Source organism: Sinocyclocheilus grahami, unplaced genomic scaffold (genome assembly GCF_001515645.1).
Source record: "Sinocyclocheilus grahami isolate Dianchi unplaced genomic scaffold, SAMN03320097.WGS_v1.1 scaffold418.1, whole genome shotgun sequence".
Lineage (NCBI taxonomy): Eukaryota > Metazoa > Chordata > Actinopteri > Cypriniformes > Cyprinidae > Sinocyclocheilus > Sinocyclocheilus grahami.
The window spans coordinates 125,394-152,362 of record NW_015505597.1 but is presented as its reverse complement, the minus strand read 5'-3'; the positions used below and the strand labels follow the sequence as shown (position 1 = coordinate 152,362).

The following is a 26,969-nucleotide window of genomic DNA, read 5'->3' as shown; positions in this document are numbered from 1 at the left end:
ATGTTTGTTTCATTAGTTCCAGGTGTGTCTCGTCATCCCATCCTTTAGTCCTGTCTATTTATAGTGAGCCCTATTCTAAGTTTGGTCGTCCGGTATTGTGAATGTCAACATCCTCAGCTACGTGTGTTTTCCTGGTTTCCTTGATTTTATTAATCTCCTTGTTGATGTACTCAACGTCTCCTCGTTTCTCACTCCGCGCTCCAACACAGTAGCGAATGTGACAAACATAAATATAGGAGCCTGATAAAAATGCTTATTTTAGAGGAAAATTTCAGACGTCACTTAGAGGCTTTTGCATCTGAACTCTTCAAATATACATACATACATACATATATATATATATATATCTCAATTTAAAATTATATAAATATATTTTGATTTCAAATAAAATAAAAAGCTTTTATATTTCCAATGAATAAAGTTTCTTTGTAAAATGTATTTAATGATATCTATAACTATTTTATTACAGTAGTCCTTTCTGCTTTCACGGCAGTAGTAGAATTTCTTCTTTATGTGAACATGCACACATAGAATATGCAAATAACATGATAAACATCAGCTGTTTTAATCTATAAATTAGCAAATGTACCTCCCCTTTAAAAAAAGAACACTCACCTGTCTAGCTAGAACAAGCAGAGTGACGAAGAATATAAAGAGAGATATAGAGCCCATAGTTTTCAAGTCTTTCAGAACTCCTGGCCTTGTTTTGATGAGAGACAGAGAGAGAGATTTAAGACTTGTCAGCATCACTGTTTTTTTGTAACAAATCATGTCATCTGTAGCCCAGGATGGCTAGCAGACCATGTCCACTCCAGCTGTCAATTAGCAGGAAGTGTCTGTGCTGGTTCAGTGATTTATTTTCAACATCCAGCTCTGATTTCTAGAACAAAATCTGTAATCCTCAGGAAACTGTTGTGCATGAAGTGAATCCAAATTTTCTTTTCTTGTGCTAGTTTTGGTTATATGAGCCAAATATAGCAAGAGTTTTTGGGATTATTGCGTGAATTGCTTGACACTAAAAATCCTGTCATCATTTATAAATTTGATGGTTTAATGTATACACATGGTTACCTGTGATTACCATATCAGAGCAGATTTGACTAGCTGCTGTGCACCAAAAGCTTACTGATAAATATAGATATTTAATGTTAAAGCTGAAACAATCATTATCTGCAACATACATACTACAATACTTAGCCAAAAGTATGTGGACACTCCCTTCTGCTTAATAGGGCCCTTAAATCCAGTGAAAACAAATCTTAATGCTACAACATACAATGACATCTGTGATACAATGACCCATGTGCACAAAGTAAGATCCAAATGGTTTACCAAGTCTGGTGTGGACATGACTGACTCAAAAAACAAAAAAAAGTATAAAAGCATAGACCTATAACCCACTGAGCATTCAAATGCTGACTGCAAAATAATTGTGTCTGAAAATCTATGCAGCCATGTTCCAGTTGCCTTCCCAGAGGAATTTAAGTTGTTATATTTAGAAGTACAGGAAGGACCGACTTTCTATTAATGTCAATGCCCAACCACATATTAGTGTATTGGTCCCTACATAATTCTGACCATATAGTATACATAACAAGTTCTCACCTATCCAGGATCTCTGTTTTGTAGAGGAATTTACTGTACTCGTCCAGCAGAGATGCGTGTGTTTGAAGTATGATGATGCTGTAGAGCACCACGGCTGTTAGCATGATGAGCAACTTCAGTTCATAGTTGATCCTCAGAAACACTGAGCAGGAAATCAGGCCCAGAATGCAACTGTAGATAAAATACTAACAGCAGGAAAACAGAAGTCATAAATATTGTGTTCTGACTGTAAAAAACCCACTTATGTTCTTACTAAATAAACTATATTTGAATCAATGGTGATAAGACATGGATCAAAAACAAAATCAGTCAGCTATTCTCTATCGACTAAAGAGTTATGCAACTTGTTAAACAGTAAACACTATGTGATACTTTGAATTCATGTGTTTAAGGACTGTTTTTCAGGCTGAACTGCCTTTTGACTCCTGTGTCTACAGTATAACCAGTAAAAACATCTATGAAACAAAATTAAAGGAGAAAAAGGATATAAGATAATGTGGCATATTAGAAATATTTCAGCATTGTGTAATTAGGTAATTAAATCCCTATTTGAAAAACTGGGTTAAGCTGCACTAGTCATGAAATCATAATCCAATAACAACATCATCCATGTTCATAACCAAATCAGATGTGCAAAATGACCTTCACACTGAATAGTTTTCAATGAGTTACATTGATGCTATACTGTATAATGCATTGAGTATACGCTCAAGAAACCTCTTTGTCTGAACTTCATTTTCAACTGTTTTTTTTAACATTAAAATGTGAACTTCCTCGTTGCATAAAATCACAAATGAATGCCTTGTAGGTAATTACCAGCTATTATAATTTCAGCAGAAAAAAACCCCCATTTTCAGGATACTGTATTTTAAATATAATTTTGTAAAAATTTGAATTTACATAATTTACACCTCAAGAAATTTGCTAGAAATAAAAGCAGTTGAAAGTGAGAGGACGTTTCTGTTTTTGCTGAGTTCATAATGAATGTTATTTCACATGTTACGTATAATGCTGGTCAAAAGTCCAAGAAAGGACACATACCAGATAGTTTCCACATTTACTCTTCACATTTACAGTCTGAAGGTCCATCAGAAGAACTTTTTGATTTTATTAAAAAAATTAAAAAAACATGTCATGAGTTAATATAGTTAACTCACAGGAAGGTAGAATGTGTTGTTGTCCATGTAAGATATGGGATGTCCATCAGGCTGAAGAAGTGTCTCATTTGATGCATTATAAACAGTATCTGTGGATGTTAAGTTGTCTTCTACAAAGAACTGCAAGAGATAATTAAAATATAATGATTTTTTTTAAGAAGAAGAAGAATAAATGCACAATAAAATATTCAGAAAGTGTTATTGATACGGGGCCGTTGAATGCTTGAATCTGATTGGCTGACAAACGTTCTAAGGTGTGCAATTATTTTCAGGGAAACAATGGCGAACGTAGTTCCAGGCAGGTCTTGACAGCAAAACAGTTCCATATCACTTCGCCAAATGATTTCAGTTATTTCCATTGATCTAAATATAAATAAAGTTCTCTATTATAGATTAGTGGTTATTTCAAATGTATTACAACAGCAAATAACCAAAACCCACAACGACACTGCCCAAACACATAAATATATTAACTTAAGCAATAGGATAAAAACGACAGAACATTTTCAAGTTTTGCCACAAAATTACGATTTATTATTTATGTAAAGCATGTACTCTATATCTCCCACTGTCGCTCCCTTACAGATGCACACACGGAGACATAATACGCGCTAACGTTGTTAGCGCTACTCCTACGATTTTATCAGTAAAATAGTTTAGCTACTCAAAGGCTACATGACATTTCTCACAAGCGAGGTAAGGGCACTATACGAGAAATTAACTTAAAGTTTCACTATTAGTGGGGACGCTCTCTCTCGCTCTCTCTCTCTCATAGCTTAGTTATTAGCTGCATCAGTCTGCTATCAACGGCTCAAGCCTCCGTTACTAGGTCTAAAATGACGTTTTGGAATTAGCAATGGAGGCGTTGGATGAGATGCGGAAGAAATTAATCCTACTCACAATAGCGTTTTAAGTACAAAAACCGGACAAATGCCTCGAAATATATCATCTAATCGATGTCTTGAGGTGTGGTAACCGTAGTATAAGCGGAATAATTGACTCCGGACTGTTGAATTATTAGAAAAATAATGCACACCCGAGGTGTAACAGCCACCCCGCTTACTGCACAGCGACAGTTACATCAAGTAAGTGAAATCACAGTATCATGTTCTGTGTTCTTTAAATGATAAATACATGTACAATACAAGATTGAAATCGACAGATTTGTTTCATGTTTGTTTACAAATAGGGACATATGCCGCAAGTGGAATGGCCAAATCTGGAGGCCAAACAGCCCTCTGCAGCCAGGGCTCAGATGGACACTAATCTCTGCCAAGAAACTCTGCAATAACGCATGTCAGACTACTACGGTCAAGGCCCTTAATGTAATGTGTGTGATCCAATTAGGGAGCATCTCAGTGTCTTATTTTTCCTGGATCATTGTGGTTGACATACCATATTGAAGACAGCCATGATCAGGATGAGGGCTGTGGTTGCCATGGTGAGGGTGATGCGTGGCCAGGGCTTGTTGGCAATGATTCCGGAGGATCTAAGGATCCAGAGCCAAGATGCAGAGGCTGTCTTATCGCAATGCTATTGTTGGTCAACACGAATAAAAAATAAATAAATAAATTAGTTGCTGTCAAACGATTAATCGTGATTAATCGCATCCAAAATAAAAGTTTTTCTTTACATAATATATGTGTGTGTACTGTGTATATTTATTATTAATATACTGGGCTGGAAATGGGGGGGACGGGGGGGACGCGGGAGGACGGAGTCCGGGGAGTGAATTTCGAGGGGGGGACAGCGTTTCACTTCCAGCTGGTTAGGTTCTACTGGAAATTAAAATGATTTCTATAATTTATCCATTCAAAAGTCTACTAAAGCGATCCCAGTTCTGTATATAAAACGTAGTGTAATGTAGACTTAAAACGTAGCGGAATATGGTTAGCTGCGCAATGTCGTCTTTTGTCATAATACCTGCAGATTGCAGCCAATAGAAATGCTTCTCTATCGGTGCGTGTCCTGCTCCTCACAGAACAGATCATGAAAGCAGACTGCAGTTTGTCATTCATTATAAGTTTTATACATTTTTGATTTTATACAAAAGTTAATATTAAATTGACTTACATTTTAGGAACACTGTTGTCTGATTGTGCTCTATTGTCAACAAATTTGTTGTCTAATTTGTCAACAACAGCTCAGCCGCTGCGCAATCTCCATTCAAACACAGTGATGTTTCGTTTATGAATGAATCTGCGTTTTTGAACAAATCTAGTTAGTCAATGATTCAATGACCCATTCATAAAGAGAGTCACTTGCTTCGTTCCTAAATGAATCAGCCATTTGGCCAAATCGATTGAACAAATGAATCAGTAACCAAGACTTTGACTTGCTGCCACCTACTGGTGGTTTCAGTTTCATTTTTAAAGTATAAATTTAGTCATTTAAATCTTTAACATTTCTGTATTCAAAACTTTATATTTAAAACATTAATCTATTTGGCCAAATCGATTGAACAAATGAATCAGTAACCAAGACTTTGACTTGCTGCCACCTACTGGTGGTTTCAGTTTCATTTTTAAAGTATAAATTTAGTCATTTAAATCTTTAACATTTCTGTATTCAAAACTTTATATTTAAAACATTAATCTCATAACATTGGCATTATAAGATTATGACATTATGCATTAATGCCACATCTGAATCTTGTCAAAAGGTCTTTAAATGTTCCACATTTGTGCTCTTTTGTGCCATGCATAGATTAATTGTTGTTTAATTTGACTGGTAACTTATTCTTTGTGATTGTATCTTATCATTTTAGTTGAATTTATTGTTTTATTAAAATTGTTTATAAACATTTGTAAATCTTTTTTTTTGCACAAAAGATGACATTTAATAAAGTTAGAAAAATGGCATTACAAAGAGAAAAAAAAATAAGGAGTCAAATATTACCTTATAATGGGAAGATTCATTTATGTCATTGATCAGGTGTTCCTAATTGTTGTTTTGTTTGGTTTTTTTTAAGTAGGAGCACAAGTGCTCCTGAAAAGAAATGTAAGCGTAAGCGAGTCCTTAAGAATGTCATGTATTTTTTTTTTGCACAAAAGATTACATTTAATAAAGTTAGAAAAATGGCATTACAAAGAGAGAAAAAAATAAGGAGTCAAATATTACCTTATAATGGGAAGATTAATTTATGTCATTGATCAGGTGTTCCTAATTGTTGTTTTGTTTGTTTGTTTTTAAGTAGGAGCACAAGTGCTCCTGAAAAGAAATGTAAGCGTAGAGTCCTTAAGGATATAATGTTACCTTTTAAAAACTAATTGCAAACGTTTATGCAAAGTGTAAACTATTAAATATAATCTACAAATCATGCAATACTGTACCACTAAATAAGAAGTGGTGTTCCTAATTGTTGTTTTGTTTGTTTGTTTTTAAGTAGGAGCACAAGTGCTCCTGAAAAGAAATGTAAGCGTAAGCGAGTCCTTAAGAATGTCATGTTGCCTTTTAAAAACGAATCGCAAACGTTCTGGCAAAGTGTAAACTATTAAATATAATCTACAAATCATGCAATACTGTACCACTAAATAAGAAGTTTTTTGAGGGCTTTGCTAAGCAGGCCAATTAGAGACAATAATTATTCTCATTTTTTATTAAATCATTTTTCATTTCACTAAACAAATCAGGTTTTTTTTCTACTATATGGTCAGGGTCATTAATGATGCTTACATTATAACGTGCAAATTCACACACAACGCATCTTTAATTTGGCCAGAATTGCAGGTGCAGAATTGCAGTATGAAATAAGTTTAGTGTTACTATGGATTATATAAGGGTTTCATAATTAAATACATCTGAAAGACATCCTCTCCAGAGTCTCCCGAGTGAATTTTGGCCATTTCCACCACTGTGTATATACAGTATAAATACACACATATACAGTTTATATTTTGAAAATATTTACCTGTATATACATGTATATATTTACATTCACATAATTTATATTATATATAAATATATATACTATATAAACATAACACATTTCTCTTAAATATGTACATGCATGTATGTGTATTTATATATACATAAAAATATACACAGCACACACACATACGTAAACAAAAACTTTTATTTTGGATGCGATTAGGCCTAATCGCGATTAATCGTTTGACAGCACTAAAATAAATACATACATACATAAAAATGCATATAAAATCAGTAAAATCTTTTATTCATAAAATTAAAAAGATGATCAGAAAGAATTTATCTGAACTAATTTGTCTTCAGTATAATTTGTTATTATAAAATCATTTAAATACACAATGAAACACACACACAAACTATATATATATATATATAGAGAGAGAGAGAGAGAGAGAGAGAGAGAGAGAGAGAGATGTGGTTGGTTGGTTGGTTGGATGAATTGTATTATTGTGATATGCCTTGGGAAATCTGTTTAACACATCCTCATCAGACTTTTATCACAAGGTCATGGTGGAGAATAAACACATGATTAACTTCATTTCACGCACCAGTTTTATTTTCTTGTACATTTGGGAAATCTTACTGCGGTTGATGCTTTTGTAGAATAATAAATAAAGCTACCTAAGAGCTGAGTCAGAATAACTATCACAGAATTAAACAAGCATAAGACCTTCAAAAATGTACACAGTGAAATTGACATCAGCTCCAACCTGTACAACATCAGCCTCTAAACTTTGTTATAATCTGTTACTTTTTTATACTGTGAGAAAAAAAAAGATCAATTCAATTTTAATGTAAGAGTGTCAGTGATTATGTATAAAATAGTCCTTGCACTACCAACAGATGAGGAATTTAGCAATGACATTAATTTGTGTATTTGTATTTGGGTTATGACTTAAAAATGGGTGGGCAATTTGTTTTCTTGGATACTGTGTGTTAAATCAATTAACCATACAAGCATGAGATGTCAGGATCATAAAATAACTGTATTTATCAAGTTTTAAAAGGGAGGAAAAAATGCTTCCTGTATCTTTTCTTCTTCGCTAAAGGCAGTAAGTCCAAACTAATTCATTTAAGGCAAAATAAAATAAAATTTATGTCCAAAGTGAAATAGGGGTGAAACTAATTGAGAACCACTGCTCTTCACTTTGTGAACAAGAAGTGTATTTAATTGTGCTGAACCTACATGTTCAGTTCACGGTTTATTTGTCATGAAAATACGTTGTCGCCACAAGATATTAAATTGTGGGAACAAACATCATAGCATGTCGAGACTATGACATATATACATTTAACTAGTGGCCACAAGATCCTTTTGTTGAGGTAATAGCGATGGCTTATGTCATGGCCACGCAATATATAGACAGGATTCAAATGAAATTCAAATGAAGTTTATTGACAATAAATGTTAAAAGAATATGTACATAATATAGGCCTACAAGAAAACATTTTCATCCATCTCACCCTACTTTCTAAATCAATAATAATAATTATTATTATTATTTTTATTATTATTATATTAATTGTTATGTAACCTTCATTTCACATTTCTCTTTATCTAATTCACGTACGGCATTATTAGGTTACTTAAAGTTGCTACCATATGTTTTGTAAATACTGTAAATGCCCAACAATCATGCTTGTAAAGTAAAGACTGTATTTCTGTAGGCTTACAATCTATATGTGACAATAAATGAGTGTCTGTTTTTATTACAAATGTAAGCCTATATATAAGCTACTTTGTGCCCATGACAGCGTTCAAATAAAGTTCAAATAATTTAGGCCACGACTTAGGGAAGGCCTAATCGTTAGAGAGTCGGACTCGTAACCCAAAGGTTGCGGGTTCGAGTCTCGTACCGGCAGGGATTGTAGGTGGGGGGAGTGAATGTACAGCGCTCTGTCCCACCTTCAATACCACGACTGAGGTGCCCTTGAGCATGGCACTGAACCCCCAACTGCTCCCCGGGCGCCGCAGCATAAATGGCTGCCCACTGCTCCGAGTGTGTGTTCACGGTGTGTGTGTGTGTTCACTGCTGTATGTGTGCACTTTGGATGGGTAAATGCAGAGCACTAATTCCGAGTATGGTTCACCATACTTGGCCACATGTCATGTCACTTTTTTTAAAATAATTAGTTTTATTTTGGAACTTAAATATTAGGCTATATTAGTAAGTAAAATTATAAACATGTAGCAGTTTTGTTGAGGAATGAATCTGACACTCCCACAAATGAATATCTTGTGGCTAAGACATAGTATCATGTTCCTACTAGTCACAATGTCGTGTCCATGACAAAATTAAGTGAACCATATATGTCCCCACCTGGTCACTGTATACTTAAAATCTTAAAAGTATATTTTAAAAAAGATACTGTTTCTTGACACACATAAGTATGTCACTTTGTAATAATGACAAATTAAATGTTTAATTTAAAGTACATTTTAAATCATTGTTTTTAATAATATTTTGTCATGCTTTAAAGAAATACACTTATTTTGACTAACAGAGGCACATGTGAAGTATTGATTACAATTTTACCTCTTGTGTTTTTTAAATTACATTTAATGTTAATATTTTACATTTATACTAAATTGCAACTTTATCATTACAATGTTTGATTACAAACATATTTAAATACATGCCATACAAGTATAAATGACATAAGACAGTAGAAGTCAGATGGGTCAGAAAGCTCTCTTAAGTTCAACTAATTGCATTTAATATAAAATTGAACTATAAAGTGTTCAAAACCATTACATTCAGCTTGCAATTCAATTTATTTGTTATAATAGGTATACTGAAGTGTACTTCTTTTTCACAAGTGTACCAAATGCCCCAAACAATAGCAGATATATGTGTTTCTTCCAAAAATATTTCACTATAAGTACACAAGAATCTAGTTATCTAAAGTAAACAAGTTTGTCTGATGAAGACCTTAGGGTCAAAACGCTGTGTTTATTTTAATAAATTGATCTTTGGGAACAGCAGGTGCAGTGTACCCAATTCTTGTTTACTTATAGTAAAGTGCTTCAATTGATTGAGCGCCTGCCTAAAGTTTCTGGATATGCACATATTATATATTTTTCTTCCAAAAAGAACAAATAGCAATATAATGTAATGTACATTGTGTTAAACGAATGATTGGGTTTTGCTAAAACAGTGTTAAAACTATCTAGCAAATAATCACTAGATTCCATTGGTACTTACCAAGAAATGCCCAATGAAGCAAATGAGCAGAATCAAAGACAGAATTAAGAAAGACATTCCAAATGATATTCCCAATATTGCCGTTCTGAAATAGACAGAAAGCACATGGTGTCTTAAATCACAAACGGAAGAAAGTGAGAACAGGTGTTCCCGCTCACAAATTCATCCTGGCATCTCCAACTCTAATTCAACAAATTCATCCTGACAGCTCCAGTTCATTACAGTGAAGACTTAAATAAACTCCTTTTGTAACAGAGATAAACACAAGTTAGTAGAAATGAAGAATTCTATGTTAAACAAAACATTTCTATGCATTTGGATACCGATTGCATTCTTTAAACCCTTCTATGACATTTCCTGTGTTGTCATGCATTGTGAAACAGGTGCAGAATATGAACAAACTTACTTTGGCAGAACCAGGATCTGAACAATGAAAATGCAGAAGAATATCAAGCAGGCACAGGTCACATAATATTTGAAGGCCGGCAGGGTCGTTGCTCTATACTGCAGGGAAAGGACACACTTTTCTCATTCAGAATCGAACAATTTGGTATTTTTTTATTTAGTTGACTGATTTGTTTCATTCTGTCTTATCGTGGATGACAACAAACAGGTTTATGTTTCAATTATTTATATGGTGATGTATTATTAAAAAAAATATGGATGACTCTAGTTCAAATTAACATAAGCTTACAAAGTATCAGTGCTTACCTCTTTTTCCAATGTTTTATTGTGGAAAAACAAAGATATTCTCTGAATGTCCTCCGATTTGAGCCATTGTCTATGGAAATAAAAAGACACGTATAGATAAAACCAACCCACAAAGAACTGGAACGTTAAACATCATGGGCAAATAAAGCAGAAATATGAGATGACCTACTTTTGAGAATTGATGCCATCAAAAGTTCGAATCATCCTCTCGTTGAGTTCCTCCTCAAAACGCTTCTTCTGAGATTTTGTTCTGAGGAGGACACTGACTTATTAATGACTCTGTCTATGCTGATCTCTTTGGCATGCATTCATAAACATAAAATATATTTACCATTTCAATTAATTCTATACATATTAATTGTACTGTATGTATTTAAATACTATGTTTATTAAAAAAAGGTCAAAACTAGGATCACTAGGATTGAGAATATGTCACCTACTGTAGCATAACTGCCCTTTAGTAGGCTAAAAACAATGTTACTGTTGGAAAAAGATACAGAAGTTAAATCACCTCTCTGAACGCCTCTGAAAGTGGTACTGGCCCATGGGGACATCCTGTTAATAAGAAAAGAGTAGGTGGTGAGTAATTTTTAGCAGTAGGGACATCTCAAATAAATAAAAGTCACAAGAACAAAAGCTGTTTTTATGTTTTTGTAACAATTTTTAAAATGCATTTACATTTATTTATATGATATTAACATTGACATCTCAAACACATAAAAGCCATCTAGCCAATCTAGATATATGTTGTATTATATACAATTCCAATTTCTAATAGGTTTCATACTGTATATGTTTGTCTTACGTCATGTGACAATCTATTTCAAATATGAAAATGTAATATATGTACATATATTACATTTGCGTATGGGACTGGTGGGTCTTGAACTGTAAATAGGATGAACATAGGATGAACACAAATATTAAAACTAACTATAAAATTGTGCATAGTTATATATTATAATAATATTTGTATTTATTTATTTTTATTTCACATCAAAAGTTGATTTACCTCACTTGTATATTAATTTTACCAAGTGCTATTTATGAATTTTAAAAAGTGTCAAGTTTTAAAAATGTATTTAAGGACATTTTTATTTACTTTTGTACATTAAGCAGTTTAACGTCTTAAAATCTCCACTCTAAAATCTAGGCCCTGAAAAAAAAGAAGAAGAAGAAGAAGAAAGGGAGGACTGTTGAGAACTGCTATTGGAGAGTTCATAGTGTCTCATAGTCAAGCTCACAGCGGTGTTGATTTTTCCATTCTCATTGGTCATGCTGTCTCTGTGGTGAAGGTTGGCGAAAGGCTTGGCTGCACCCCATGACTCCAGGTATCTGGTCATCCTCACTGAAGCTCTCATTTTAGTCCCATACATGGCGTGTCTGGGTCTGTAGTGGTGCTGAGGACTTTTTCTCTCTGCCTGAAAAAAACAGACCACAGTCTAGACAAACTTCACTTAAACATACTCAGCTGCATTTAGTAAGTGCCTTAGATATCTTAGTAACATGAAAAATATTGCCACAAGATTTTGTAATGACAGCAGCATCAGCAATAATGGCTAGGTTTTGAAAGAAAGCTTTAGACTTGAAGGAAACAAAAGCGACTGTTCATTTGTTCTTCATACCTTTGGGTTGATCACTAAGTAGGTTACAACTCCATGCTCTTTTAGATAAGGATCACGCTCCTGGCCATCTCCATCTTCAACCTTATATGCCCCATTCAAGTGCTCAAGAGTCACCGAGGTGATGTGGACTCGTCTATTCATCAAGAACTTGCAATTACTATCGTACTAATCTGACCAGATTGTCAACAATTTCACATATTCTACAAACTAAAAAATGCGTATTATAATTATGAATAGCTTTAATTAAAAATTAAACAAACAATAAAATAAAACCCCACAATGGCTTACCCAGGTACACCACCTGCTTCCATGTGATTGGCTAAAGTCACATCATGTGACCAGACATCATATTGCCATTTCTGGAGGCCAATCACACCACAGAGAACGTTTCCAGAGTGAACACCAACTCGCATGTTAATGTCCACTCCTGTGGCGTCTCGCACTTTCCTATACAGAAAAGGAAGAAGGAAATAACAACACACCCCATCAGACACCAGAGCATCGATTTAACCTTATACCATAACACGATTAGAAACACATTGAGACAAGATACATGGCTTTGACCTTTTAAAAGGCACGACCTTTTGAATGTTGTTTTTGTCACTCCAATTCACAAGTTGCAAGAGATGCATAAAAAAGTGGTGAGCATGACCCTGTTGAAAATGTATAATTTACTCAAACCTGTGACTTTCTTTCTTCTTTAGAGCATAAAATAAGATGCTTAACAACATGCCCTAGCTGTTCTTTTCCATACAGCGATCTGAGGATTTCAAGTTTCAAAAAAGCACCATAGGACAACAAAAGTAGGCCCTGTGTTTCTTATGTTATATTACATGTCTTCTGTAGCCATACAATTGCATCATGTGGGGGCAGACTAAACTGTATATTTTAGTAAATACAACTTATAGCACTTAAATATTTCTTTAGCACATTCAAACCTGCAGTTTCATGATCAGTCACAAGCGATAACAGACCCTGATCAATATGATTTTGTAATTTATTCAAAAATGCTCTCAGCCGTTAGAACATTATTTAAAATGTCTTCGTTTGGTTTCCACAGAAGAAAATAAAAGGGTTTAGAAAGACATGAGACTGAAAAATGAACAACAAATTTCATTTTTGTGTGAATTATTAATTTTATAAAATGGTGCTGATCTATAAAACATTTATTGGCGCTTGGTTTAAAATGAAAACTCAAGTGTTTCTACACTATGGCTTAGAATAAGCACTCAAAACATACAATATAGAATTTTCATAGAATATTCATCAAATTTTCTTTTTTTTTTTTTTTTTTTTGGTTGATAATACGTTATTCTACAACACTGTGTTTCCAACGAGTTTTCTTGCAATACTTAAACAGGAATTCACAGCACATTTTCCAACACCACAATTTGACAGCAACTACTAATAGAGAGATTTCATTCTCCCAGGTTTCTGCAGAACTGGTAGAGATAAGAGAAAGACAGCTCTCTCGTCTAGACTCAGCCATTCAGACAGTCAGTCATTTTCCACAGTCTGACCTCTGAGGCCTCCGCTCATTATCGGGATGGCCAGGTATCATGTCCTTCACAGCAGTACTGGGCCGAGACCAATCAGCCCCTCTGCGCGGAGGATTATAGGACTGGAATAGAAGCTTTGCTGCTGGACTGACTCTGCCTAAATTCTATCATAGAAATAGAGCACACAGTTTGCTTAAATCCTGGTCTATTTATTGTATAATAAAATGCTTTTAATTTGATGCAAATTGAAGTTACATGTAAATAGAAACAGAGTGATGATTTAAATTATATACAGTATGTTCTAATCTCCAGTGGTAATGTGCAATAAAGCCAGATGTTCACAGTGTTGTTCTTTAGAGACAAAGCGTGAACAGGTCTGGAGAATATATCATAATTATGAACCTAGGACAGATGTTTTCAAGCTAATCAGAGGCAAAGAATCTTTCAGCTAAGATCTAAAAGAAACAACAGATGTACAAGCTCTTTGGAAATGTGCAGTTTGACAGATGTTTAGACTGGTGGTTCTCAATTGATTTAGCTGCAGAACCCAGATTGTAGACCTTAGGTACCAAAATTGTTTATTGTAGTATTTAGTAGTAGAAGGTCAAATTAGTATTAAAAACACCACTGATAGCAGACATGTGGGGCTGAACTTACTTAATAGCTTCGCACATGTCAAGACCCATCTTCACACAGTTGTTGGCATGATTTGGCAAGGACTCTGGGAGGCCAGATACACAGTAATAACAGTCCCCTAAAATTTTAATTCTCATACATTCATTTTCCTGAAACACACAGAAACAATCAAGAATGTCAACAGCCAGAAGAAAAAAAGATGTTTGAAATTATCTGCAACATTTGGTTTGAGTTTTACAAAGTAATATATTTTCCAAACCAGAAGGTTTATATCAATAAAGTACATGTCAGTCACTGGATTAGGAGATCCAGCTTACCTTGGCAATCTGGTCAAATTTGCCAAATAGCTCATTCAACATATGGACCAACTCTCCAGGTGAGCAATCGGTGGCCAAGCGGGTAAATCCAACAATATCAGCATACAAAATACTGTAAGAGAACATACATTTGCATGGGTGACTCAGGACTGGAAAAAAGACATACCGATTTATTTAGATGAACCTTTTTTATGCATCTGACACTGTTTAATTGCTTCGGACTTATTGTATTTCAGATGCAGCAGAACAATAGAATAATGCTAATGGCAATGTTCCCCTCAGACCATAACAGAATGAACCGCCACAAGAAAAGCACCCTCAGAGTATTGTGTTTCTCAAGATCTCTGCATGTCTGAACGTGTGACACTTCATGTGACATAATCTTTTTGTATTCTTTTAAATCCCTGACCTTTTCATTTCTGTGATTGGCCGGAGAGAATCGTCACTACCTGCGTCACTGAACTTGCGACACAAACACAAAAGAACCGCTAGATTTAAATCAGCACAGCCAGCGAAGGATCGAACGCAACTGTTTTGAATGAGTGCACCTTTTTTAACAACCAAAAAGTTGTGTTGTCTGTTGTGGAAGAACAGACGTTCCTCTCATTGATAGCAGAGGAGCGGATACAGCGAGAGCTTGATAGGGCGACGCGGAATGAAAACGTTTTTTTAGGAGTCGTGGTAGTAGAGGCAGCGCAACTATAACGACATGTGAATAATCCCGCCCACTCTAAAGCGGTACTGAACTGCAGTGGAAACGCAAACCGTGCCGAGCCGTGCCGTGCCGTGCCGTGCCGTACTGAGCCGAGTCGCACCACGCAGTGGAAAAGCGCCATTTGTGGCCCTGTCTAAACTGGGAGCTGAGAACCAGCATCACAAAAGTGTCCTGGTTTCCACTCATTAGTAACTGGGCTGAGAATAGGAGACTGTAAAGTTTTGCAGTATCTTAAAAGGGACCCACTGATAATTTCATGTCAAAATTATGGAAAAGTAATTATGGAAAAGTCTAGGCAACAAATCAAATTCAATAACATTGTGTCCTTAATAGGCATGATATGATAAAATGACAACTTATAAAAGCTGTGTAAATCTGGGTTTTTTGTTCTAACCAGATGGCTATGAAAAATCAAGGTGCAACACAGTGAAGAATATGGAAATGTTATTTTATATGGGATTATTCCATTTCTGTGCCTGAGCACCTACAATCATAAAATCCTAAATCATTTCCATCAATGGAAAGCTTTTTTTTATTTTATTCAGCTTTCAGAGGATGTATACATCTCAATTTAAAAGAAAACTGACCCTTTTGACTGGTTTTGTGGTCCAGGGTCACACACACACACACATATATATATATATATATATTTGAAGATGCAAAAAATGAAACTGAAATGAAACCAGTGATTGAAAATAAATGATTTGTTACTGCAAATCACTGTCAGTGTCTGCGGTTCAATCTCAAATCTAACATTTGTGGCCTACATAATATTATTTTACACTTGTGGTGTAGACATGACACTTTAAAAACTTCTTAACGTGACCAACTATGAACTGTCAAAAAGAGGGAAAATTATATCATCACACTTCTGATTCACTTTACAAAAGAAGCCATATTGAAGAAGCTTCTGTACAATCAAATATACTGTATTTTCAAATTCCTGAAGACATTTGCAAAAACATGCATATAGATTAAATAAACTTGAAGTTTGTCTGATACATCTTAGGAGGCTGAGGAATTATTATTTTTACACTAATCTAATCATAGTTCTGTCATTCTTTCAGCAAACTGGCACACACCACAAAGGCTTTCCAGTGTTCCAGGACTAGACCCAATTCACTCCTGAATTCACCAACGTTAAGTCACCTTGAGCATTAAGTGCTTTGCCAAAGAAAACATGGAATATCTCAGTTTTGGCAGATCTTTCAACTCCAGCCACAGACCAGCTGAAATATCATGACTTCAGAACTGATAGAGAGCAAAGCAAGACTGATACATAACCTGTTGTCTCTTCTCAAACTCCAGTTTGATGGGGGATTTTATACAGTTGCAGGTGTCTTGATATGTCTGTTTTAGCGCCAGTTCCATCAGATGCTTATGGTATGCTCCTGCCAGGTTCCCACATATGAAAATTATGATATTTGCCAGGATCTAGAGAAGTAAAACAAATAAAAGTGAACAATAAAACCTATAATATATAGGATAATACCATAAGAATTTACAAATCTGCACTGTTTTTGAGGCAATGTTCTGACATCCACCAAGGGGAATTACTTACAGTTTTTTTTTATTCGCTTTGGTAATATTTTCACAAGTAAGGTGTATTTTTTCAAAATTCTTAGTACAAAAATCCAAACTGATCACACTTGTAACATCGCTGGTCATTCTTTCAAAATCTGATCTCATAATTTCATTACAATTATACATATTTTCATCCACTCAATCATTGTTTCAAAACATAAGATTATTGTAATATAAATTGAGACCATTTGATTTCATCACCAAAACACAACAGTATGATCTTCTTTCAATTTAGTACTTTTAACAATCAGTTCATTCAAGAGCAAACAGTGCAAGATACATGTTTATACTGAAATAATTACAGTAATACAGGCAATAATTGCCATGTTAGAAAATATACTTACATTACCTAGCTTGCATAGCTCGTATAAAATCCATAATGTTTGTAAAAGTATTCATACAGTGTTACTGTATCAAAAGGTGTGATGAAGGTATGACATGGCCATAAGGTTTTGTGCTAGAACAGAGTTTACTGGCAATGCAGTATGGCATATGACTGAGGGTGTATTCACACCTGTCTTGTTAGGTTCGATTGAATCGAACTCAAGTTCGTTTCCCCCTTTTGTGCGGATCTTTTGGGCAGGTGTGAATACAGCAATCGCACTCGGGTGCGCACCAAACAATCATACCGAGACCCAGCTGAAGAGGTGGTCTCGGTTCACTTCCAAACGTACTCTGGTACGGTTGAATGGATGAACCAATGAATGGATGACCTTAAGCACACGTGTGGTTTTGTTTACAGTTTCTGGTTCACTTGCAGAAAGGGCAGTGTGAAAGTGAACCACACCAAACAAAAAAAATCAACATTGTATTTGTTCCAGACCAAAGCAAGTGAACTAGCAGACTTTCCTGGTGTGAATACATCCTGAATCTATACTGTAACTGCACCTTTCAGATAAGTTATAGTAATGTGCAGTCTCTACCATGGTAATGCCTCTATATACAGTATCACATGGCATCATGTAATGCAAAATGCTTCTTCTGATACATCTCTGATCAATCTCTGATCAGTTCCTCTCCCTTGTATCCTGCTGTATGTTCACAAATTGCAAAACACACAGTTTAACAAATGAAGACCTCAAAGGGTGTGTGTGTGTGTGTGTGATTTTATCAGGTTTTGCTCACTTCTGGGTACCAATTTGACTCCAAAATATGGGTAAGTAGGCATGCACACACACACACACACACACACGCACACACACTCACACACAGGCATACTTGTTTTTATTCTGTACAAACCGTATTTTCTATCGCCCTACACCAACCTTACACCTAAAACTACCCCTCACAGGGAAAAAAAACTAATTCTGTATGATTTATAAGCTTTTGTACCCATGGGAACCTCAATTTAGGTCGACTCTGGGACATGAGTCCCAATGAGTCTGTGTGTATTCAGGTTTAAGTCCCCTCCAGGATATATAAACCTGCGCACACACACACACACACACACACACACACACATGTCCGGCTGACTATCCTTGTAGGGACTCTCCATAGGCGTAATGGTTTTTATACTGTACAAACTGTATTTTCTAACCCTACACCAACCCTACACCTAAACCTACCCCTCACAGGAAACTTTCTGCATTTTTGCAATCTCAAAAAACTTATTCTGTATGATTTATAAGCTTCTGTTACCATGGGGACCTCAATTTAGGTCCCCACAGTGACACAAGTCCCCATGAGTCTGTGTGTATTCAGGTTTAAGTACCCACCAGTGTAGAAAATCCTGTATACACACACACACACACAGGTATTCCTATCATTATGGTGACATTCCATAGGAGTAATGGGTTTTACACTGTACAAACTGTATATTCTATGCCCCTAACACTAACCCTACTCCTAAACCTACCCTTACAAAAATTATGTTTTTCTCTCATAGAAAAAAAGTCTCCCACAAGGACAAGGATTTCAGATATTGCCATCTTTATGGGGATATTTTGTCCCCACAACATAGGGTTTACCTGAACCATACATGTACAAAATAGTGATTATCATCTATAAATCACTTACAATGCAAAAAAAAAATTTAATTAAATTTTATTGTCCCTAAATTGCAAACAAGTTCTCTAGAAACTATATGAATCCTTATCTATAGATATCTACAGCTGCAACAAATGATTCACTGATTAGGATGAGTTAGATTAAATAATAGACAAATGTATGAAACAGAATGAGAAGATATGCAAATGAAAAGTTTGATAGCAAGAGCGTTATGAAAAGCAGTTACTGTGAATTAATCTATAGTTTATATAGTGAAAAGGATACTTTGTGATTGTGTGTATTGTGTTATGACAATTGAAAATATGCTGAAATGTTTGAAAAAAGTGCACTTTTGATTATCTGTTCTGATATTAGTACAGATATAGTAGTAGAGTTTTGACAATTTAACAGTTGATTGTGAAAATAGTACCAAAGCGAGAGAAAAAACAAAACTATGTAACACTTTATTTTAGGGTCTCTTAAATAGTTGCTTATTAGCATGCATATTACTAGAATATTAGCCATTTATTAGTATTAATTAAGCACATATTAATGCCTTATTCTATATGACCTTATTCTACAACCCTAATCCTACCCAATACCTAAACTTAACACTACCTTACTAACTATTAATAAGCAGCAAATTAGGAATTTATTGAGGGAAAAGTTGTAGTTAATAGTGAATAAGTGTTCCCTATTCTAAAGTGTTACCAAAAATGGTAATAGGAAAGGTCAGATTTCCTTGCTTTCACTTTAGACATGTTTACATTAAATTAAATTACAATTAATATAAATTATTATTTCTGAATTTGTTATGCTGATGATGTAATTAGCATTTTAAAAATTAATTAACATACAAAACAGATAACATTTTGGACCTCACTGTACACAAATATATGCAAAAAAAAAAAGTTTGAATCTTATGCAATAAAAGCATTTTATTTCTACATTATTTCACAATAGCCATGCCCTTTTGAACAGTGGAGCAGGATTGTGCAAGGAATCCATTTCCAGCCCAAAAATATTTCATTGACACCAGCTTATGTATGGATCACTTATCATACAACAGTACAGCTCCTTCAGTTTTCCATTCCATTCTCAAAAAGCTCTTGGAGAATGATTTTTGACAAGAGCTCTGCAAACCCAATCAAATGTTCAAGCAGGGAGTAGAATTTGGTTATTGTAGTCAGTATTAACAGCAGAAAGAAGTACTTAAGTCCTTTCCTAATGTTAGCTTTCACGCCTCTTTTTCTCACTTCTCTTTCATAGTCCCTCGTTCAATTACCAGTCCAGTGTTGAAAAGCCATGTCCCTGATTACTTTTAGTCCTTTTAGTTCCCCATCATTTTAAAGCTCACTATTCAACATACTATTCAACATTTGGATAAGAACAGCGCATCAAAACCTTGGCTGCATGAGATATTTTTTAATTGCTCTTGGACATCCATTTCATTTGGGTCACTGTGGAAAGAGTCTCAAATTCATCTTGGCTTGTCACACTTTGAACCATGAAAACTTCAAAAGACATCAGTCACTGACATGGATGGAATGAAAGTGAAGAGTCATTCACAACGACAGAAAGCACAACAGTAAGTTTTCATACACAGTAGACTCACGAAAACAGAACATTTTGTGACTTTCATTATTAAAATTCTACTTTTTTCACTGACTTTTGTAGGACTAATTGAAAGAAATATTTCATATTAGTATTTTAGAGAACAAACACAATTACTTTTCAGATTTGATAAAATACACTAAAACATAAATAAATGGCCATTTATCTGATAATTTATTAAAGGGGTCATATGATGCGTTTTCAATTTTTCCTTTTTCTTTGGAGTGTTACAATCTCTTGGTGCATAAAGAAGATCTGTTAAGTTGCAAAGACTAAAGTCTCAAATCCAAAGAGATATTCTTTTTAAAAGTTAAGAGTCAGCCACGCCTACCTAAAATGGCTCGTTCTAACACGCCCCCACATACAGGTGCATCTCAATAAATTAGAATGTCGTGGAAAAGTTAATTTATTTCAGTAATTCAACTCAAATTGTGGATCTCATGTATTAAATAAATGCAATGCACACAGACTGAAGTAGTTTAAGTCTTTGGTTCTTTTAATTGTGATGATTTTGGCTCACATTTAACAAAAACCCACCAATTTGAAATGTTATGTTTTTTGTCTTATGAAGTATTAAAATTTTTTGAGATAGTGAATTGGTGGGTTTTTGTTAAATGTGAGCCAAAATCATCACAATTAAAAGAACCAAAGTCTTAAACTACTTCAGTCTGTGTGCACTGAATTTATTTAATACACGAGTTTCAAAATTTGAGTTGAATTACTGAAATAAATTAACTTTTCAACGCCATTCTAATTTATTGAGATGCACCTGTATCTGCATCGCGTGAGATGTGGGAAGATTTGCATAACGCCGCCCAAATGTTCAAGCAAAGAAAGAAGGCGTAACTTTTATTCTCGCTGTAGTTTTGTTGTTGCCGCTGCCATGTCGTAAAGACGCTGTGTGCTTCGTTGTGAAAGCGAAAATACTTTGTTTGGTCTTCCAAAAGAGGACGATATCTGCTTCGTCATGCCTGGAGCTGATCTGTGCTGGTTGCTGAGGAAATACTACAACTTTGCCCTGTGGATCGCCAGATCGGCTTTCACCGTGGACGAAGCGGAGTCCAGCCCGGAGTTGTCACATGTCCTTCCGGACGTTCCTTCGTCAAAATCGCCGGCCGCGCCGTTCTCAAGACCACCCGCCTCTGCTCACTCTAACCCTCCGGCCGTTCCACACGGTAGCCCCCGGCCTCCGCTCACTCTAGCCTGCCATGTTTGACGCTGTTTCGTTGTGAAAGCGAAACTACTTTGTTTGGCCTTCCAAAAATGGACACGACTAGAAATCAGTGGTTAAGTTGTATTTACAACACTGTTCCAGAACACTTCAACCCAAATATTCAGATGTGTGCAGCACATTTTATGGAGGACTGTTTCCTGATCCTGGGAGTATAGACTACAATGCCGGCTGTTCTGACTCAAAGAATGTAAGTACGTTTTTTTATTTTTAAAGAGTTTTTATATTTCATATATTTAAAGCGAGTGTAGAGTAGGGCTTGTTGTTTGTCATTTCTCCGATCACAAATGCAGACATGGTTTTATGTTTACGCAGCGTGATGCAATGCAACGCATAAAAAGTCAGTATAAATCATTATAATCCATAATTATGTCCCCACTGGATGCAACAAATGCCTCCTTAAACTGCATAAACACATTTCATTACACCAAATACACAAAATATTTTCTTTTAAGCAGCATAATATGACCCCTTTAAAAATTTCAACAGTGGTTAACCATGGTAAGAAATGGTAAAAAAATGTGTGAGGAATTTTATCATAAATCATATTGATGTCCAGATATTATCAGCAGGCTTGTAAGAAGGCCAGTCAGCTATAGTAAACAAACACTGTTATAATTAATTTGTAAAAGATGTACAGCATTCATCAGCTGTCTATGAATAAATCATGATCCATTGCTTTCAGCGAGGCAGTAAAGCTTCTTATTCTTCTGACATGAGTGGGGTTATACACAAAAAAGTTTCTACTTTCTGACTGATGGATTAAGAATTCAACTTGTTTTGTATGAAAAGATATCAGTATGGATTCAATTGTAAAGGATCAACTGTGTTTGTTTGTAATGAATCGATTATCCCACTTGATGATAAACTGAAAGCTGATAAAAAAAAACACACAGCTATTTATTAACACAGCAACCTGAAAGTACAACTTTTAATGCTTAAAACCTTATTATAAAGGTTTAACATTGCATTGGGATGATCATATTATTATTATTTTTAAGTTTATTTTGGTTATCACAAATCTCACAAATTCACTTTTGCTAAACAACAGAACAAAAGAAAACAAAAAGGAACAAACAAACAAAAACTGTACATTTCCTTAAAATAATCAACATTTTTCAAGACTAGGTTAAAAACAGATTATATGAATTATATATATAAATCTAATAAATCTGTTAAACACAATCAGGCAAATTTGTCACTGTATATTTTTACAATAAAAAAAGAAAAAGTTAAAACTACATGAAATTAATGAATAACCATAGCAACAAAGGATCGGCAGGAAAATGGAACAAACGAAAACAGATAACAAAGGAAATACAAACTAAAAGTCTATGAAAACGAAAGAAAAACAGACAGCATGAGACTAATAAGAGATCATGCAGTTACACTTTAGTATAGGGACCAATTCTCACTATTAACTCGTTACTTATTAGCATGCCTATTAATAACATGTTTACTAGTACTTAACAACCATTTCTTTTACATGACCATATTTCACACCCCTAATCCTACTCAATACCAAAACTTAACAACTGCCATCCTGTTTAAGCAGTAAGTTAGTAGTTTATTGAGGCAAAAGTCATATTTAAAGATTTGTTAATAGCGAGAATTAGACCTTAAAATTTATGACCGATTATGACAAAGATTTGACTTTATGACTGTATTTCTGTAGGTTTATGCCATAGGTGGTGATAAACGAGTGTCTGTATTATGTGAGTTATTGAATCTTTGACTTAACTGATTCATTAAAAACACCAAATAATTTATAAATGAAACAATGAATGAACTCAAAATAAACAGTTAATTTATTAATAATCCCCATTTCTGATTATTCTGTGTAAACCTGTGTTTACGCATTGAACTGGTGGCTGGTTATATACCATAAGGCTGTAATCTTTCTTCTTACAGTAACATTATGCTTTCACAGTAGATCAAGTTTTGATTTCCACAAAATGTGACCCCTTTGAGAGAATGAATGAATGAATAAATAATAGAAAAAAAGAACAGAAAAACAAACTTATGTATTGTAAGTGCTGAGACCAACTCAGTGGTAATAACCCAAGAGAGAGAGAGAGAGAGTTTATGCATTTACCTGCTTGTCAGTGAAATGCTATAATCAGATTATCCTAGCCAGCATGTGGGAATATGCTTAGAGTGGATTTTCAAACTCATTAAAAATACTAATTTAGAAGCAGCTGCTACTAAAGGTCATGACTATTGAATTTTTAAGACCTCACAGCTTGATATACAGTAGTACTGTTGTAAAATTATACTGTATGTGATTAGTGCTTTAGATGTATACAAACAGATGAAGTATTCATTTTGCAAGAAGATATGTATTTCTCACTCTAAAAAATGCTGGGTTAAATATAACCCAGTGCTGGGTAAAATAGGGACAAACCCAGCAATTGGGTTGTTTTGACCCAGCGGTTGGGTTACTACCCAGAAGGTTGGGTTAAACATTTAACCCAAACGCTGGGCCAAAACAACTCAATTGCTGGGTTTGTCCCTATTTTACCCAGCACTGGGTTGTATTTAACCCAGCATTTTTTAGAGTGTAGGATTCAAATAAATTCATGAAAAGCTCCTGAATCTGACCCCTGACACAAGCAGGTAAAAGGGTTGTTGCTTTCTAAAGCTTTCCTAATACCTTTTAAAATAAACCAATGAACAACTCTGTGGTCATACCTCAATTTTCACAGCACACTACAGCTGTGGCTTACAATCTTTTCTTTTGGAATCTAGTCACACACATACAGATTGTGCTTAATCGTGAAAAGCACATGGATTTCTGCCTGAGGCTCATCAAGCACCTGTGCTTGCTGCCTCTCCACAGATGTTTAAACAGACACATACAATTTCAAGAAATGTTAAAATCTGAAAGATGACAAACTTACAGAAAGGAAGAGAGAATTCAAAAGGTCACAGACATGCTGCATGCCTCCAGCTGAAAGAAGCAAACATTCATAAATGGTTGCTCTTGTTTTATCCTGTATTGTAGACAGACAGTACAGAAAATGTAATTGCTTGGATGTTGCACTTTCAAAGCTCAATGTAGTTCTCCTATATGATATCAAATAGTTATAAAATGTGAATGTGAAGTGCTTTAGATGCACATAAACACATAATGCATTTCATTGTCATTCACTTCACATGGTGTTGCAAGATGTTACAGCTAGGCATTGCACTTAAAATCAGGAGTTGCTCCGTAAGCTGACCCATAAAACACACAAGTAAAAGGCACTGTTAATTCCTAAAGTTTTCCTACCTTTTACAAAATTAATGAACAATGTCTTACAATATTTTCTTTAAGAATCTATAGAAGAATCTGATTAGAGATGTTTGAGTTCTCAGGAAGACATTTGACTTTGACTAAATATGTTTGCATATCTTTTGCAAAACTGAGACAGCAGGCAATGCGTTTGCTCTCGATTTAATCTCAGGAGAAACAGTTCTGTGATTTTGGTTTGGTAATCTGGAGAAGCACAGACTGCAGCATTCTATGGACAGCCCAGCTTCATCTCTTGTGTTGAATAATCTGGACAAGCAGAATTTCATAGAAGCAAAGTTTAATGACTTCTACAAGGAGGTCAGAGTATGTGTACACTTCCCAAGAGTGAGTGTGTCACTCTGAAGAGTGCATTAGCATTAAATCATGGTATTTGCATATTACCCACTGGGCTCAGACAGGGGATGGATTTCTTTTCCAGCTGGCTTTGGCTGCGGGAGAAGCAAATGTATTTAAAATAGATATGGATGGATGGACAGATGCATGTACACCTTCCTCGACTCACTGTTTATATATGGAGCCAGATCAGCCTCAAAAATAACACATTTGCAAAACAAAATTCATAAATGCACAGCACAATTTACATTTACAAAATCCGATTTGTAAATTCAAAACACAAGTCATAAATACACAAGTAAAAGCATAAATATTTCCCCAAATGCTCACACAAATGCATCTTACCTAAATAAATTTAAAATGTTTACACAAATATGTATATATAAATTTCTTGAATTAATTTCCTTCACACATTTATGAATGATGTTACATGTATTTATGGATCGTTGAATCTGCATTTGCAAATCGTCACATGTGCGTGGACTGCTTTGAATTTGTGTGCCATATTTTTGAGACCTTCCTGGCAGGTTTAGATTCATAAATATCTTTTTTTGGAAGATGTTCCGTTCAGCCAATCGAGCGCTAGCAGCCAGGTGCATTATGGGTATTTGTTTAGAGTTGATTTATGTGTTTATGTGCAAGATGGTTGGGTTTTTGCGTTAGCAATGTTATTTGTGTTTATGTTCAAGTTAGTTCGGGTGGGTTTGGTTCATTTACTGCCTTGTTATAAATAGTGTGGCTGTCACCGTCATGGAGAGAGATGTGTAGGGGAGGCACTTGGCGATATGGCTTTGCTTGAGTAAGTACTTATTCTGTGTTTAGGATACAAGTAGAAAGATGACAGTATGGCCTCCAGCTGGATTGTTCTGACTGTGCTTCTGCTCAGAGATACTCAGTGTTGTGTTGTATGGGACACGAGTGTTCACACTTTCCTGAAATCAAATTAAAAGTCTCGACGTGTAGATGCTACAATCCTGTGAGCAATTAGCTTAGCAACAGTTTAGTAGCCTAGCATAGCTTCAGTTAGCCCCAAGTTCTATAGAACAACTGCGCGTTGTAGTAGTATGACAGAATGCCAGCAAAGAGCGCTGCATTTATAGTTTCTAAAAGACATCTCAGTTCATAGTTATAATATCTCACAAATCTGTTATAACACAATAAATATAAGCATAATTAATCATTCATAATGTCTACAATTCGTGTGTTATAATGAGAGGATTCGTGAGCACGCAAATTTCAGCACTGCATTGCTCAACGCTGCAAACGTGTGTTATAGCCTAAATAGAAACTCTGCATATGCTTGCACCTGTTATAACAGATAGAGATTCCAGCACAGAGGATGAAAACCACACTCAACGAGTGAGTAAAGTCATTTTTTTTTTATCTGATGGCATTTTCTTATGATTATAGCTGGTCGCAATGGTAACTTTAGAACCCACTGATTTCAAATCGTATTTAAAATTATGCAATAGTTTAGCATCGAAATCGTTGTTTTACTGATTGTTTATCGCCCATTCATCCTGTG

General features: G+C 35.0%; 1 protein-coding gene across 1 annotated transcript in view; it reads right to left on the bottom strand.

The window, feature by feature from the left end:
* adcy2a (adenylate cyclase 2a) overlaps positions 1 to 26,969 on the bottom strand; it is a 141,759-nt gene that overhangs the window by 18,925 nt on the left and 95,865 nt on the right. The window contains exons 4-20 of the mRNA XM_016232739.1: positions 16,686 to 16,835; positions 15,284 to 15,286; positions 14,971 to 15,038; positions 14,687 to 14,798; positions 14,391 to 14,518; positions 12,523 to 12,681; positions 12,235 to 12,367; positions 11,854 to 12,030; positions 11,121 to 11,164; positions 10,779 to 10,859; positions 10,610 to 10,679; positions 10,305 to 10,402; positions 9,899 to 9,983; positions 4,158 to 4,295; positions 2,763 to 2,882; positions 1,606 to 1,790; positions 616 to 700 (exon numbers count right to left, since the gene is read on the bottom strand). Coding sequence (XP_016088225.1) covers positions 616 to 700; positions 1,606 to 1,790; positions 2,763 to 2,882; positions 4,158 to 4,295; positions 9,899 to 9,983; positions 10,305 to 10,402; positions 10,610 to 10,679; positions 10,779 to 10,859; positions 11,121 to 11,164; positions 11,854 to 12,030; positions 12,235 to 12,367; positions 12,523 to 12,681; positions 14,391 to 14,518; positions 14,687 to 14,798; positions 14,971 to 15,038; positions 15,284 to 15,286; positions 16,686 to 16,835 — 1,836 coding nt within the window. The remainder of the gene's footprint in view (positions 1 to 615; positions 701 to 1,605; positions 1,791 to 2,762; positions 2,883 to 4,157; positions 4,296 to 9,898; positions 9,984 to 10,304; positions 10,403 to 10,609; positions 10,680 to 10,778; positions 10,860 to 11,120; positions 11,165 to 11,853; positions 12,031 to 12,234; positions 12,368 to 12,522; positions 12,682 to 14,390; positions 14,519 to 14,686; positions 14,799 to 14,970; positions 15,039 to 15,283; positions 15,287 to 16,685; positions 16,836 to 26,969) is intronic.